The sequence below is a fragment of the Lepidochelys kempii genome, chromosome 4 (genome assembly GCF_965140285.1).
Source record: "Lepidochelys kempii isolate rLepKem1 chromosome 4, rLepKem1.hap1, whole genome shotgun sequence".
Taxonomy (NCBI): Eukaryota; Metazoa; Chordata; order Testudines; family Cheloniidae; genus Lepidochelys; species Lepidochelys kempii.
The window spans coordinates 38,935,973-38,949,092 of NC_136383.1; the positions used below are offsets into that span (position 1 = coordinate 38,935,973).

General features: G+C 40.0%; 1 protein-coding gene across 2 annotated transcripts in view; it reads right to left on the reverse strand.

Annotated features, from left to right (window-relative positions):
• The window catches only part of PRDM5 (PR/SET domain 5), a 138,219-nt gene that overhangs the window by 37,217 nt on the left and 87,882 nt on the right, over positions 1-13,120 (reverse strand). For both annotated transcript variants that reach the window (XM_078852476.1, XM_078852475.1), the window contains one exon: positions 4,715-4,800. In XM_078852476.1, coding sequence (XP_078708602.1) covers positions 4,715-4,800 — 86 coding nt within the window. The remainder of the gene's footprint in view (positions 1-4,714; positions 4,801-13,120) is intronic.

Below are 13,120 nucleotides of genomic sequence, written 5' to 3' on the forward strand. Positions count from 1 at the left end.
AGCCTGACCTTAAAAACCTCTAAGGAAGGAGATTCTACCACCTCCCTAGGTAACGCATTCCAGTGTTTCACCACCCTCTTAGTGAAAAAGTTTTTCCTAATATCCAATCTAAACCTCCCCCACTGCAACTTGAGACCATTACTCCTCGTTCTGTCATCTGCTACCATTGAGAACAGTCTAGAGCCATCCTCTTTGGAACCCCCTTTCAGGTAGTTGAAAGCAGCTATCAAATCCCCCCTCATTCTTCTCTTCTGCAGGCTAAACAATCCCAGCTCCCTCAGCCTCTCCTCATAACTCATGTGTTCCAGTCCCCTAATCATTTTTGTTGCCCTTCGCTGGACTCTCTCCAATTTATCCACATCCTTCTTGAAGTGTGGGGCCCAAAACTGGACACAGTACTCCAGATGAGGCCTCACCAATGTCGAATAGAGGGGAACGATCACGTCCCTCGATCTGCTCGCTATGCCCCTACTTATACATCCCAAAATGCCATTGGCCTTCTTGGCAACAAGGGCACACTGCTGACTCATATCCAGCTTCTCGTCCACTGTCACCCCTAGGTCCTTTTCCGCAGAACTGCTGCCTAGCCATTCGGTCCCTAGTCTGTAGCTGTGCATTGGGTTCTTCCGTCCCAAGTGCAGGACCCTGCACTTATCCTTATTGAACCTCATCAGATTTCTTTTGGCCCAATCCTCCAATTTGTCTAGGTCTTTCTGTATCCTATCCCTCCCCTCCAGCGTATCTACCACTCCTCCCAGTTTAGTATCATCCGCAAATTTGCTGAGAGTGCAATCCACACCATCCTCCAGATCATTTATGAAGATATTGAACAAAACTGGCCCCAGGACCGACCCCTTTAGCATTATAGCATTATTATGGCTAAGTGCATAAATAACAGAAGGAAAATCCCAATGAATTACACTTCTCAGAAGAGCAATTCTGTAAGTATTCCAGTTCTGGCAAATAAAAGCTTCTTACTTCTTTGAAATGACTAATTTCCTTAGACTGTAGAATAATGTGCATCTGTTAGCATTTCATTGTCTGCATTATGCAGATGATCAAGATCTATCCACACAAAGTGAAATTTACAATACTTTTCTATTCCACAAGGGGTGTTTGTGCACACCCAGCCTAGAATCTGTCTCCAAAATGGTTTCTTCGTGGGGGTACGGGAGACCAGAAGTAAATAGCAAAAGGCTGGTTATGATGACTTTACATCACCCAAGTAGCGGAAGACACAGTGAAGATGACTGAATGTAGAAGCTGTGACATGTACATGATCCTGGAGGGGGTACCTGAAAAGAGTTTCATCCGCATGAAGTGCCGCCTGATAGAGCTGATGGAAGAAAAGATCAGAGGATTGGAGATGCAGGTGGAAACTCTGGTTGAGTTTAGAAGGGGGTTCGAGCGGATAATGGAGCAAAGACATGAGGAGGCTGAAGGGAAAAGCTCAGATTTGCAGATGGAAGCAGGACCAAAGAACTCTGAGGGGATACTGCTGGGTGAGAAAAGTGGACAGTGGAAGCATATGACTAAGAGAACCAGGCAGAGGAAAAGATGGGCTAGTGAAGGAGAAACAGAGCTCAGGAACAGGTTTGCAGAGTTGGAAAATGAAGAAGGAGCACAGCAGGTGGTCGCTGAAGGTGAGAGGGCAAGGAAGAAGAGAAGAGCAGCTAGTTCTATAGGAAGAGGGCAAGAGTCAATGGAGATAACACCAAATATGAGCCCCAGGAGGATGCAGAATCGGTTGCAGAGGATTGCAAGGGACAATAGGAATCGAGAAGACTTGCAGCCAGAGGGAAGAAGGGATAGACTGGAAAATCACACCATCACCAGGAAAAGGCAGGTCTATGTGATTGGGGACTCCTTACTGAGAAGGCTAGACAGGCCTGTAACAAGAGCTGATCCAGAGAACAGAAGGGTGTGCTGTCTGCCGGGTGCTAAGATACGAGATGTGGACCTGAGGCTGAAGAGGATCCTAACGGGAGTGGGAAAGAATCTCCTGATTGTCCTTCATGTGGGAACAAATGATACAGTAGATTCTTGCTGGAACATATCAAGAGAGACTATGCCAGGCCGGGGAAGACGCTTAAGGAAATTGAGGCTTAGGTGATCTTCAGTGGGATTCTGCCTGTTCCTATAGAAGGGCAACAAAGGTGTGACAAGATTATGATGCTCAACAGATGGCTTAGGCACTGGTGCTATGAGGAGGGCTTTGGGATGTATGGCCACTGGGAAGCATTCATGGACAGAGGACTGTTCTCATGGGATGGACTTCACCTGAGTAAGGAGGGAAATAGATTTCTAGAATCGAGGATGGTACAACTGATCAAGAGAGCTTTAAACTAGGAATCTGAGGGAGATGGTTGGGAGATGTCCAGGTAATCTCCACGCCGGATTTTAACACTGAGCGGGAAGAAAACGAAGTAAGAAAGGATAAAGCCGTGGGTAGTAGAATGGCCATAAGGAGGAAGGGTAGTGTACATACCTGTCTAATAGGTGAGACTGGCAGTAGAATGTCTGTGCCTAATCAGGTACAGAATGTGAGCGAGACCAAACAGCAAAAATTAAGATGTTTGTACACTAATGCGAGGAGCCTAGGTAACAAAATGGAGGAACTAGAGCTACTGGTGCAGGAAGTGAAACCAGATATCATAGGGATAACAGAAACATGGTGGAATAGTCGTCACGACTGGACTACAGGCATTGAAGGGTATGTGCTGTTTAGGAAAGACAGAAATAAAGGCAAAGGTGGTGGAGTAGCATTGTATATCAATGATGAGAAGATCTGGATGACCTTGTAAACTGGAGTAATAGTAATAGGATGAAATTTAATACTGAAAAGTGCTAGGTCATGCGTTTAGGAATTAATAACAAGAATTTTTGTTATAAACTGGGGACTCATCACTTGGAAGTAACAGAGGAGGAGAAAGACCTCGGAGTATTGGTTGATCACAGGATGACTACGAGCCGCCAATGTGATATGGCCATGAAAAAAGCGAATGCGGTCTTGGGATGCATCAGGCGAGGTATTTCCAGTAGAGACAAGGAAGTGTTAGTACCGTTATACAAGGCACTGGTGAGACCTCATCCGGAATATTGTGTGCAGTTCTGGTCTCCCATGTTTAAGAAAGATGAATTCAAACTGGAACAGGTACAGAGAAGAGCTACTAGGATGATCCGAGGAATGGAAAACCTGTTTTATGAAAGGAGACTCAAAGAGCTTGGCTTGTTTAGCCTAACCAAAAGAAGGCTGGGGGGAGATATGATTGCGCTCTATAAATATATCAGAGGGATAAATACCACAGAGGGAGAAGAATTATTTAAGCTCAGTACCAATGTGGACACAAGAACAAATGGATATAAACTGGCCATCAGGAAGTTTAGACTTGAAATTAGATGAAGATTTCTAACCATCAGAGGAGTGAAGTTCTGGAACAGCCTTCCAAGGGAAGCAGTGGGGGCAAAAGACATATCTGGCTTCAAGACTAAGCTTGATAAGTTTATGGAAGGGATGATATGATGGGATAGCCTAATTTTGGCAACTAACTGATCTTCAACTATCAGTGGTAGATATGCCCAATGGCCTGTGATGGGATGCTAGATGGGTTTGGAATCTGAGTTACTACAGAGAATTCTTTCCTGGGTGACTGGCTGGTGAGTCTTACCCACATGCTCAGGGTTTAGCTGATCGCCATATTTGGGGTCGGGAAGGAATTTTCCTCCAGCGCAGATTGGCAGAGGCCCTGGGGGTTTTTCGCCTTCCTCTGCAGCATGGGGCATGGGTCACTTCCTGGAGGATTCTCTGAACCTCCAAGTCTTTAAACCACGATTTGAGGACTTCAATAGCTCAGACATAGGTTAGAGGTTTGTTACAGGGTGGGTGGGTGAGATTCTGTGGCCTGCGTTGTGCAGGAGGTCAGACTAGACGATCATAATGGTCCCTTCTGACCTTAAAGTCTATGATTCTCATATGCAAGCAGAATTCACAGCTGGCTGTTTAAAACCATCCCTTTTGCTCGACCGGCACAAGGGGGACAGAGTGGGGCAAGGGTTGTCTTCAGTACATAGATATACATGATGAGCCTTTTAAACCAGAACAGATGACTCCGGGGATAGCTGTAATCCTAAAGTCAGAGAATAATCTTCAGAGACATCTCCCAGCCTGCATTACAGATATTATTCCTACCTTCTTCACAAGGTTGTTTTAAGACTTAATTGATATTTGTAATCAATTAAATGGGTAAAAGCACTGCACATGCACAGAGTACCATTGTTGTTATTAAGACAGACCGAGTTTGCCAGAGAGTACATTTGGAGGTGCGAGAAACACAAAAATGTTGGGCATTTAACTCTCTCTCTCAATAATAATGATGCTTTTATAGAGAGACTAACCTATTATTTGATTTTAAACACTGAACAAGTCCCAAGACAACTTTGTTAGGAAGATAGGAATAATTCCCCCTTTTTATATGGAAAAAATGAGGCACAGAAAAATAAACCAACTGGTCCAAGGTCACACACAGTTCACTGTAGGAATCAGAAATAGAATTCTAAGATTATTAATTTTTATGCCGTTTTCCTCTGTTTTGAAGCACAAATATCGTTAAAACATCCTCCCTCTCTACAAACAGCAATAATTTATTTCCCTGCATTGTCCGTGGACAATCATGGTTCTTAAGTAACAATTAAATTTAAGTAAAGTAACGATTACCCTTGTATGGGTGCGAATGTGCATCTTTAGTCCATCATTCTTGCTGAAAGCCTTGTCACAGTAAGGACACTGGTAAGGGCGCTCACCTGAAAATAAGATGAGCATCAGAGTCAACAAATGCAGACGGCGGAAAGAAAGCATTGCCTCAGTACATCAAGGCAGCCCAGCATGGTTGTGTGTCAAACATTATTATGTTCTAGTGTTCATGTGCAGTTCAAACAGAGTGAAAGAGATCTGAGCGTTAGGGAAACTACATGTAAAGAACAAAAGATCTGTTTGGACAGCATGCAAGGCTGTATCAAAGTATCACTTTCAACTGCTTGATTTTGTCATAAAATATGAATACATGCAGAGCGGGATTTAAAAAAAAAGCTGCAGTCCTGGTGACAACTGGGCTAGGATGAATTCTATTGTGGCTAGTACATGGTCACTTTTACAGTTAGTCATTAACTGTTCTCAAAGTACAGTACATTTCCCTCACTTCACATCTATTCATCATTAGAGCCATTTGGGTGTCACAAGCCAATTTAATTATAAAACCCACTTCTGTTCGTTTGTTGCATTTAACTAAAAGAATGCCAGCAAGATCTGCCCTACGGGAGGCACAGCAGCTTCTGTGAGGTGCCCAGTGACCGCAGTGGGAGTAGAGAGCGCTCAGCACCTCACAAGAAGCCCTCTGTACCTCACAGGATTGAACACTTACATTGATGTAAATCAGTACAGTTTCTGCTGACTTCAGTGAAGTCACTCTGAATTTATACCATATAACTCAGAGGCTGGGCCATTCAGATCCACTCAGTAGAGGTTTTCTGGAGCAAGTCCATAATTTAAAACTAGTGATAAAGCTTTACAATTTCTTACGTACATTTTTCTTTTCGAGTATTTTAGGCAATGTACTGGAATAAGACTCCAGCATCTAGGCTAATTGCACACAAAAGGCTAATCAACAAAATCAGATTGCTTCCATCACCAAACATATTTTTCAACAAGCTAATCTCCGTGAACTAATTTTCTAACTAAATGGAATCTGTTCCGGCTAATCACATTGATGCCTGGTCAACACATCTTTATGTGCAGATACAACAACCCCCTTTAAGCCAATCTAGGAAAACTCAATTGTTCATAAAAAAAGTCTTTGCATGCATGCAAAGCTCTGACAGGTTCCAAGCACTATACAAACATTAACTGACCTTCACAGCAATCCTGTAGGGTAAGCAAGAAAGATTATCACCATTTTAAAGATGGGAAAACTCAGGACAAGTTGCAATGATTTGCCCAAGGCCGCAGAGTGAGAGAAGGGAAGGGACAGCTTTATACTGAGGGCTTTCTGACTATGGGGACATTCGTTCGGTCTTGGAGCAAGGCAGACCTCCCCCGCCCCCTTTCCAGTCTTCATTTCACTGTTTGAGGTGCTCATCCTTGAGGGCTTGACAGAAAGATGTTCTATGTTTTTTTACGAATGAACAAAAAGTTGAGGAATTGCAAAAGTGTGCGGCCTAGAGAAATAGTTTTTTAAAGTCACACACTGATTACATTACAGCTGACCCACTGGGTTACACTGCTGCATGTATAGCCTTCTCGGAGCCATTGACTCCATTCATTTTAGTGAGGCCAACTCTCAAGTAAGGGTTGTACAACTTGGCCTTTAATAGGCTGGCCCATTCTTTAATGCCTGTGGGGAAAGATCCCACCTAAATGAAAAAAACAACAGAAACAAAGGCAATGGAGTACTTGTGAAATGCAAACACGCCCCTCTCCTCCACCCTGCCTTATCTTATTAAGTACAAATATATGGACTTGGCAAAGGTATCTTTTAACAAGGCTGCTGTGTGATTCTGTGTTCTGAATTAGAAGTTTCACATCTGTTTGAAACATGACACTATCTCTCATGACCCCGATGTCCCTAATTTATGCCATGAGCCTTCGAACTCTGTAGGAGCTGCTGGTGCTCAAACATTTAATTAATCCAGCTGACATTTTTATGTTTTAAAGCTTTTGTATTTTGAAGGTAAAGTCTGCAGAGGTCTGTAAGCAGATGAGTGCTGACAGCTAAGTGCTACCCCCCATTCTTCTTACAGAGGAAGGCTTTTGCTTACAGAGATCGCTTAGAGCTAGTCTGAAATCTATTAATACTGTCCTTCACAAATTTATCATGTTGTTTATGGTTCTTGATGAATAGATGTTTAACAGCTTTCAGCGGATGCCAGTAGAGGGCAACACTGTGACTTTATATCAACATGTTGTACCTGATAAAGCCTGCCTATGATCAGCCATCACATACTGTAAATTTGCAACTTACAACTCTCTGGTATGCAGCTCAGAATTCTATTTTTTATCATTCAACAGACATGGAGACTGGGGGTTGATGGGGGGGACAAAGTCATTAAGACCTCATGTTTTACTGAATTATAAAAGTGTCTTCTCAACCATAACTATAGCATCAGTGATGATTGATAAAACATCTTTAATAAGATCCTAACTCATTTTATGCTTATTCTTATTTTTGTTGTTTCTTTACCAGTTAAATTTTCTAAAACATTTCATGTATGTGCCCCAAATGTGAACATACCTATGTTTATTTGCTCTTATGTGAGCAACTGGCCCTTTTAGGCATGCAGACTGGCTGCATGGACTAAACTGTAAGCATGTAGTTACCTAGTTCATTTACACGGATCCCTCTCCCACAGATATCCTTAGAGTTCTGCATGATTAATGATGGGTTCTATTCAAGCCAAATTTGAATCTGCAACTACAGAACCTTTAGTACAACGCAAAAATCCTAACCTTTTCGTAACTGATGCAGAAATGAGTGTGTGTGTGTAAGTATGGGTGTATGGGGAATGAAAAAGTATTATGTCAGCTTTTAAAATTATTACATGCTTCCCGGCCCCCCCCCCCCTTGAATAAATGAAACCTGATTTGGATTTCAAGACTTGGCATGCAATCCTTAGTATACCTGCCCAAAATTTCCCTTCCCCGCTTTGGATTAGATAGTACTACCCTTATTTACATCAGTGATCACCTGCTCACAAAAGAATGCCAATAGTGGATTCCTTAATGAGACTGAGTGAACAGGTGCTTTCTAATATTTGTACAGATTGCACAATAAAGGCCATTTTTGGCCCTACTGACTAAATTTCAAGTTGTCCTAAAAGAAGAAAAACACCTTTGTTCCAAAGCATATTCAAAAATAATAAAAACTATACATTTCTTCTGTTTGTTCCTGTTAAGTTTTTGCCCAGAGGGAATTTCGTACTGGAATATATCTTAAGTCTTGAAATAAGAGGTTCTCTCACTCTAAGAAAGTCAAGAAGTATTAGACATTAAAACAGGAGGAGCAAGTGCTATATAATAAATGCTGCTGGGGAGGTGACATTATCCATCTATGCTTTGGGATTTGTCTGTGATCAACTAACAACCACCAAAAGTCAACTGTAAAAATTGGAATTCCAAGCCTAGCTTCAGATCAATTCAGCCACAATAAATACTTGGGGATTTACAGGTGTAAACCTTCTCTGATCAGGAAGGGACTTGATCTGTTGTGTTTGTGGAAGAGATTAAAAATAAGATCAATAATGTTAAGAAACGAAAATCTTCAGCAACTCATGTTTGCCCAGATCTTGCAATATCCACCTTTTTTCTCCTCTCCCTACCAAAAAAACCCCCACAACTGTTACCAACCTTTATTTGGAATATTTATTTGTAAGCATGTTTTCAATGTTTATTTCATTTTTTTAAAATGTTCACAGTTGTGCAAAATTTTGGGTTGTAAGCATTTTTTAATTTTTATCTATTTAAATTTTCAGTTGTGGGAAAGTATGGGTGGGGGTCAGATGACAGTTATTTAATGTAGCAGACACTGAGATTAAAAAAGTTAAAGTTTATACCTGTTAAAGCACAAATTGTCCACATTACAGGTCAAAATATGCAAAGTAAATATCCTAAAATCAAACTCTAGTTCTCAAGCAGCATTGTTCTTACTTTGCCTATCTGTAAATTTCAATCATCATTAATGGAAATTGTGTGTGTGTGTGTACGTACGTACAGTGAAATCAATATGTACCAATAAAAATCAAATACTTCCAAGCCTAATTACATTGCACTGGCATTCATTTTGTTTAATTTAACTTTAAAAAAATTAATATCCATCCATGAGATACCTCTAATGTGTAGCTTGTTCTCTCACTGATAGGTGATTCCTCGTTACAATTATTAGTGTTATATGTGGTTCATCTAGCCTTGTATCATCCTGTCTGATTTTTTACTGGAGTTTCTTTATATTAGTTAATTTAGAATTTGACAGAGTTAGAGCACTAATGTATCAGATAGTATGTTTAAAAGTATGTGAGCCCTGAATGCTGGTTCAGTTGAAGATTTTGCACAGTGGGTCGACTGAAGTCAGAGGCAGCCTTTCCACTGATTCCAGTGAGCACTGGATCAGGCCCAATGGGCTTAATTTAAAATAAAATTTATTTTTTTAACGATCTTGCAGAAAATTATTTTTAAGGAGCCAATCCTGTGAGTGTTGAAGACGTTCAGAACCTTCCATAAGGCACTTAGCATCTTGTAGGATCAACTCATATACATGCAATGAACTTGTCTTATAAAGATTACTAAAGGCTCGAAAGAAGGGGCATTTCAAGTGTAATATTTTTAAAAGGTGATTTTCAAAGGGACATTGTTGAACTGCAGCTCTGAAATTTCTTGAGTTTAAATCCCTGATTTGAGAGCAGCCTAAAGTTGTTTAGAGTTAAAAAAAATAAAAAATAAAAAAAATAAAATAAAATCCATCACCACACAATTCTGGTGGAACGGAGACAATTCTCCTGGAGAGAAGTGGTTAAGCAACATGGACATCTGGATCACATATGCAACACCCCCTACCAGGTGATCAATAGGGCAGCCCAGAAAGGGAGTTGCAAGAGCCCCTTTTAGTCAGAGATAATGTGGGGTGATGACAGCATTCAATAGCAAGTTGAGATGGACAAAAGGTTAAAAGATAGAACAAAATTATAATCTGTGGCATATGCTTAGAATTTTATCTGTTCTGGAGTGCCTCACTCTTTATACATTTACCTTATACTGCTACCGTTCCACACACTGAACTCCCACTAAAGTAAACAGGAGTTTTATGTTCATAAGAATATAGAGCATTGATTATTATTTTATATATGTACATACAGAGGGAGAGAGAAAGAGAGAGAAAGAAAACACAACAGTCACTAAGAAATGATTCACTGTCTACTGAAATCAATGGCACAGTTCCCATACCAGGGATACTGGGAACAAAAATCACCACACAGGTGGATTATCTTGTGATAATCCACACAAGTGGATTATCTCTAGCACTTTTTCAACTTCCAAATACTGTAAGATAATATTCAGTTAATTATTTATGCCTAAGTGCAGTGTAAAATTATATATTGACTCAGAGGAGACAAAAATCTCATTGCAAATAAGATGCATTTTCCATTTCCCCAATTTTACAGTTATGGGGTCAAATTTTCAAATGTGCCTATGTGGTTAAGGTCAAAAAGGCACTTTTGAAATTGTTACCACTGGATACTAGCAAGGCCAAACCGGGTAATATCAAATGGGTCACTATTCAAGCAGTGAGCTTGGCCAACTACTGTAGCTAATGTTCTGTTTACAAACCCAACAATTAGGCTCAATGGATAAAGCAGACAATAAAGAAGAAAGGTATTTTTACCCTTTCCCTTCCCAAATATTTTTTCATTTGGTTTAACATCAATCATTTAAATGTACTAATGTATGTTCAGGGCTTCAGAAGGGATAAACGAAACCATTTAGTAACAACTTAAATTTCTCTCGTCGAAAGCCAAGCTATTTTATAATGGTTTGAAAGATACAATACAGTTTTTCCAATATTTCTGGTTTCCAATTGGGACCAGAACCATAAAAGCCAAAATTCTTGTAAAATTATATACACTGAACTTAGCTGGATATGAGGGGTGGGGTTATAGTCCTTCATTGGGGTGAGAGAATAGATCTTGCATTGAGACATAATGATTCCATTACCTGCCAAAAAAGGAGAAAAGGTCTTCAACTGTGGTTCATTAAGAGGTGTTTCTTGGGCTGGAGGTTTCTTGTTGAAAGGACCTATACTTCCTACATTCTAATCAGGACTCTAACTGGACATGATCTGAACACAAGTGGCCAAGTATTTCTGTATTTTGTTTTTGCTCCCCTGATTATAAAAACAGAACCTTTGTGTTTGTGGATGTTCCCTAGCCAAGAGGCAACACTTGTATACCCTCGGCTACGAGGGAGGACCATAACGGCTTTTCTGTGATTCAACCAAATGAGTTTCCTACTCTCAAGCAAAATTAGAACTACCAAAAGGGAAATCCTGAAAAACTGTTCTTTCCAAAAAAGAAAAGGGATCAGGTTGTTTAACCAGACCTTTTAGTATTTTTTCATTTTTACATACTCAGCTATCCCTTATTCTTTGGCATTAGAGCGACAATAGGGAAAGTCTGTTCTTGGAGATTTCTAGTTTAATTTTGCAGAATGTAGAGGTTTGAAGAGTCTAGATTAGTTTCAGATAAGCATCCAACCAGGATGGACCATCAAAAGCTTCATCATATGGTAGGAGTTTTGTCTGTTTGTTTTAAAAGTCAAAGGCTGATCAGAAATTACAATTCTGCAAAAGTCAGTAAGTTATTTGAATTGTTGCAATAAAGGAAGAACCAAATTAATAATCAGACATAGAACATTACTAGTTTTATAATCAAATTAATAATTTTAGCCATAACTCTACCAAACATTACTTAAAACAACGAGAACAGCTCAAGTTTAATTCTTTGCACCTATCAGTGGAATGGAATGATTTTGCTTCCCCAAGAAAGGAGCATTAAAACCTTTGACCTCAGTGAACCCACTGCTGGTATTCTTTTAAACTATACACATTAATCAAACTATTAGGTGTGTAACTCATTTGATCTAAAGAAGTTTCTTGCATTCAAGAAAACTATTCTAAGAATACATCTTTCTCATCCACTACTAGTGGACAACAACAAGCTGACAGCTTCATGAGACTTTACAGGTATTTTTGAAGATATAACTCTTGAATGGAGATAAATAGAATAATGATGTATAAGCTGAAAGGTTTAGGAATGCAGAGTCCTTAGCTTTGGGTCTTAGATTTAAAAAAAAAAAGGAGATCATCTACAGGTTATTGAACAGAGACAACCTATTTAAAGACATTTGGAAGCTGTTCATGGACAAGATATTGATGCATAACGATACTGATATGCAGAGCCAATTCTGCTCTTAACATTAAAGAAATAAATACATTGGGACAACATTTAGGGCCTGATCCAAAGTAACTGGGAGTCCTTCTATTGACTTAATTGAGCTTTTGCTCAGGTTCCTTGGCTAAAAGTGTGTTTTGGGGGGGGGGGGGGGGGAGACGACGACGACAGAGAAAGAATCAAGCCTATCCCTCTATGCTTAACTCATTATCACAGGCATGAATATCTTCAAAAATCTGATGTGCAAGATCATTGATTGTCCATCACCAGCTCCCAAACCCTGTGTATTGGAATTGGTAAAGAATGGAATGACTTTACACTCAGCATGTCCTTGCTACTATGTATTGAAAAAAAGTAGCTGTAAAAATAAACTCATCATACACCAAACCGTGATGCACAACTTCAAATACGGTATCCTAAGAGTTTCTACTCTTTATTTAGATGGCATAATCAATTAGGAGACGAGACACACAATTAGTTTTTTTAAATATGAGACAGTGATTTATTATCACATTTTAATAACTGTGTGTAAAGCTAGACCCAAGAAAGCACAAACAACAGCCGGTATCTGTTAGCACTGAAAGTTGGTTGAAACTTTAGGCAAATAATTAACCTCCTGGCCCTTAGCTTTAAAACCCCAAAAAGCAGTTCATAGAATTTCTTTCACAATTTATGAACAATCAATGGAATTTATGCCACAGTCAGAGGATTCTTTTGCTGAATTAACCCCAGCTCCCTCTGACCCTGAGAAGCCATAAACCAACAGGATATAGCAGGGAGAGAATGTGCTATAGTGTTTCGGCTGACCTACAGAGCGCTGTCTCTGTCATTCCAGAGCTGGAAACCCAGATGATGAATTACAGAGCAACATGCCAGGCTCAGACCCAAACATCCACCTTCTTATACACATGCACACACAGACGGCTTCACTCACCCCAAACTGGCAGTTACAGCTGAAAGGGCAAGTACTGTTAGGCCTCATTTACAGAGTCCTATTCTAAGATAAAAGAGAACAGAAAATTGCTTATTGAGGGAGCGTGCACACATCTGTGAGTAACAACATTTGAGAACATGTACCATGTATTAAATAACAGTGAAGACGTTTACTTTAAATTTTAGAGATGGGTTACTA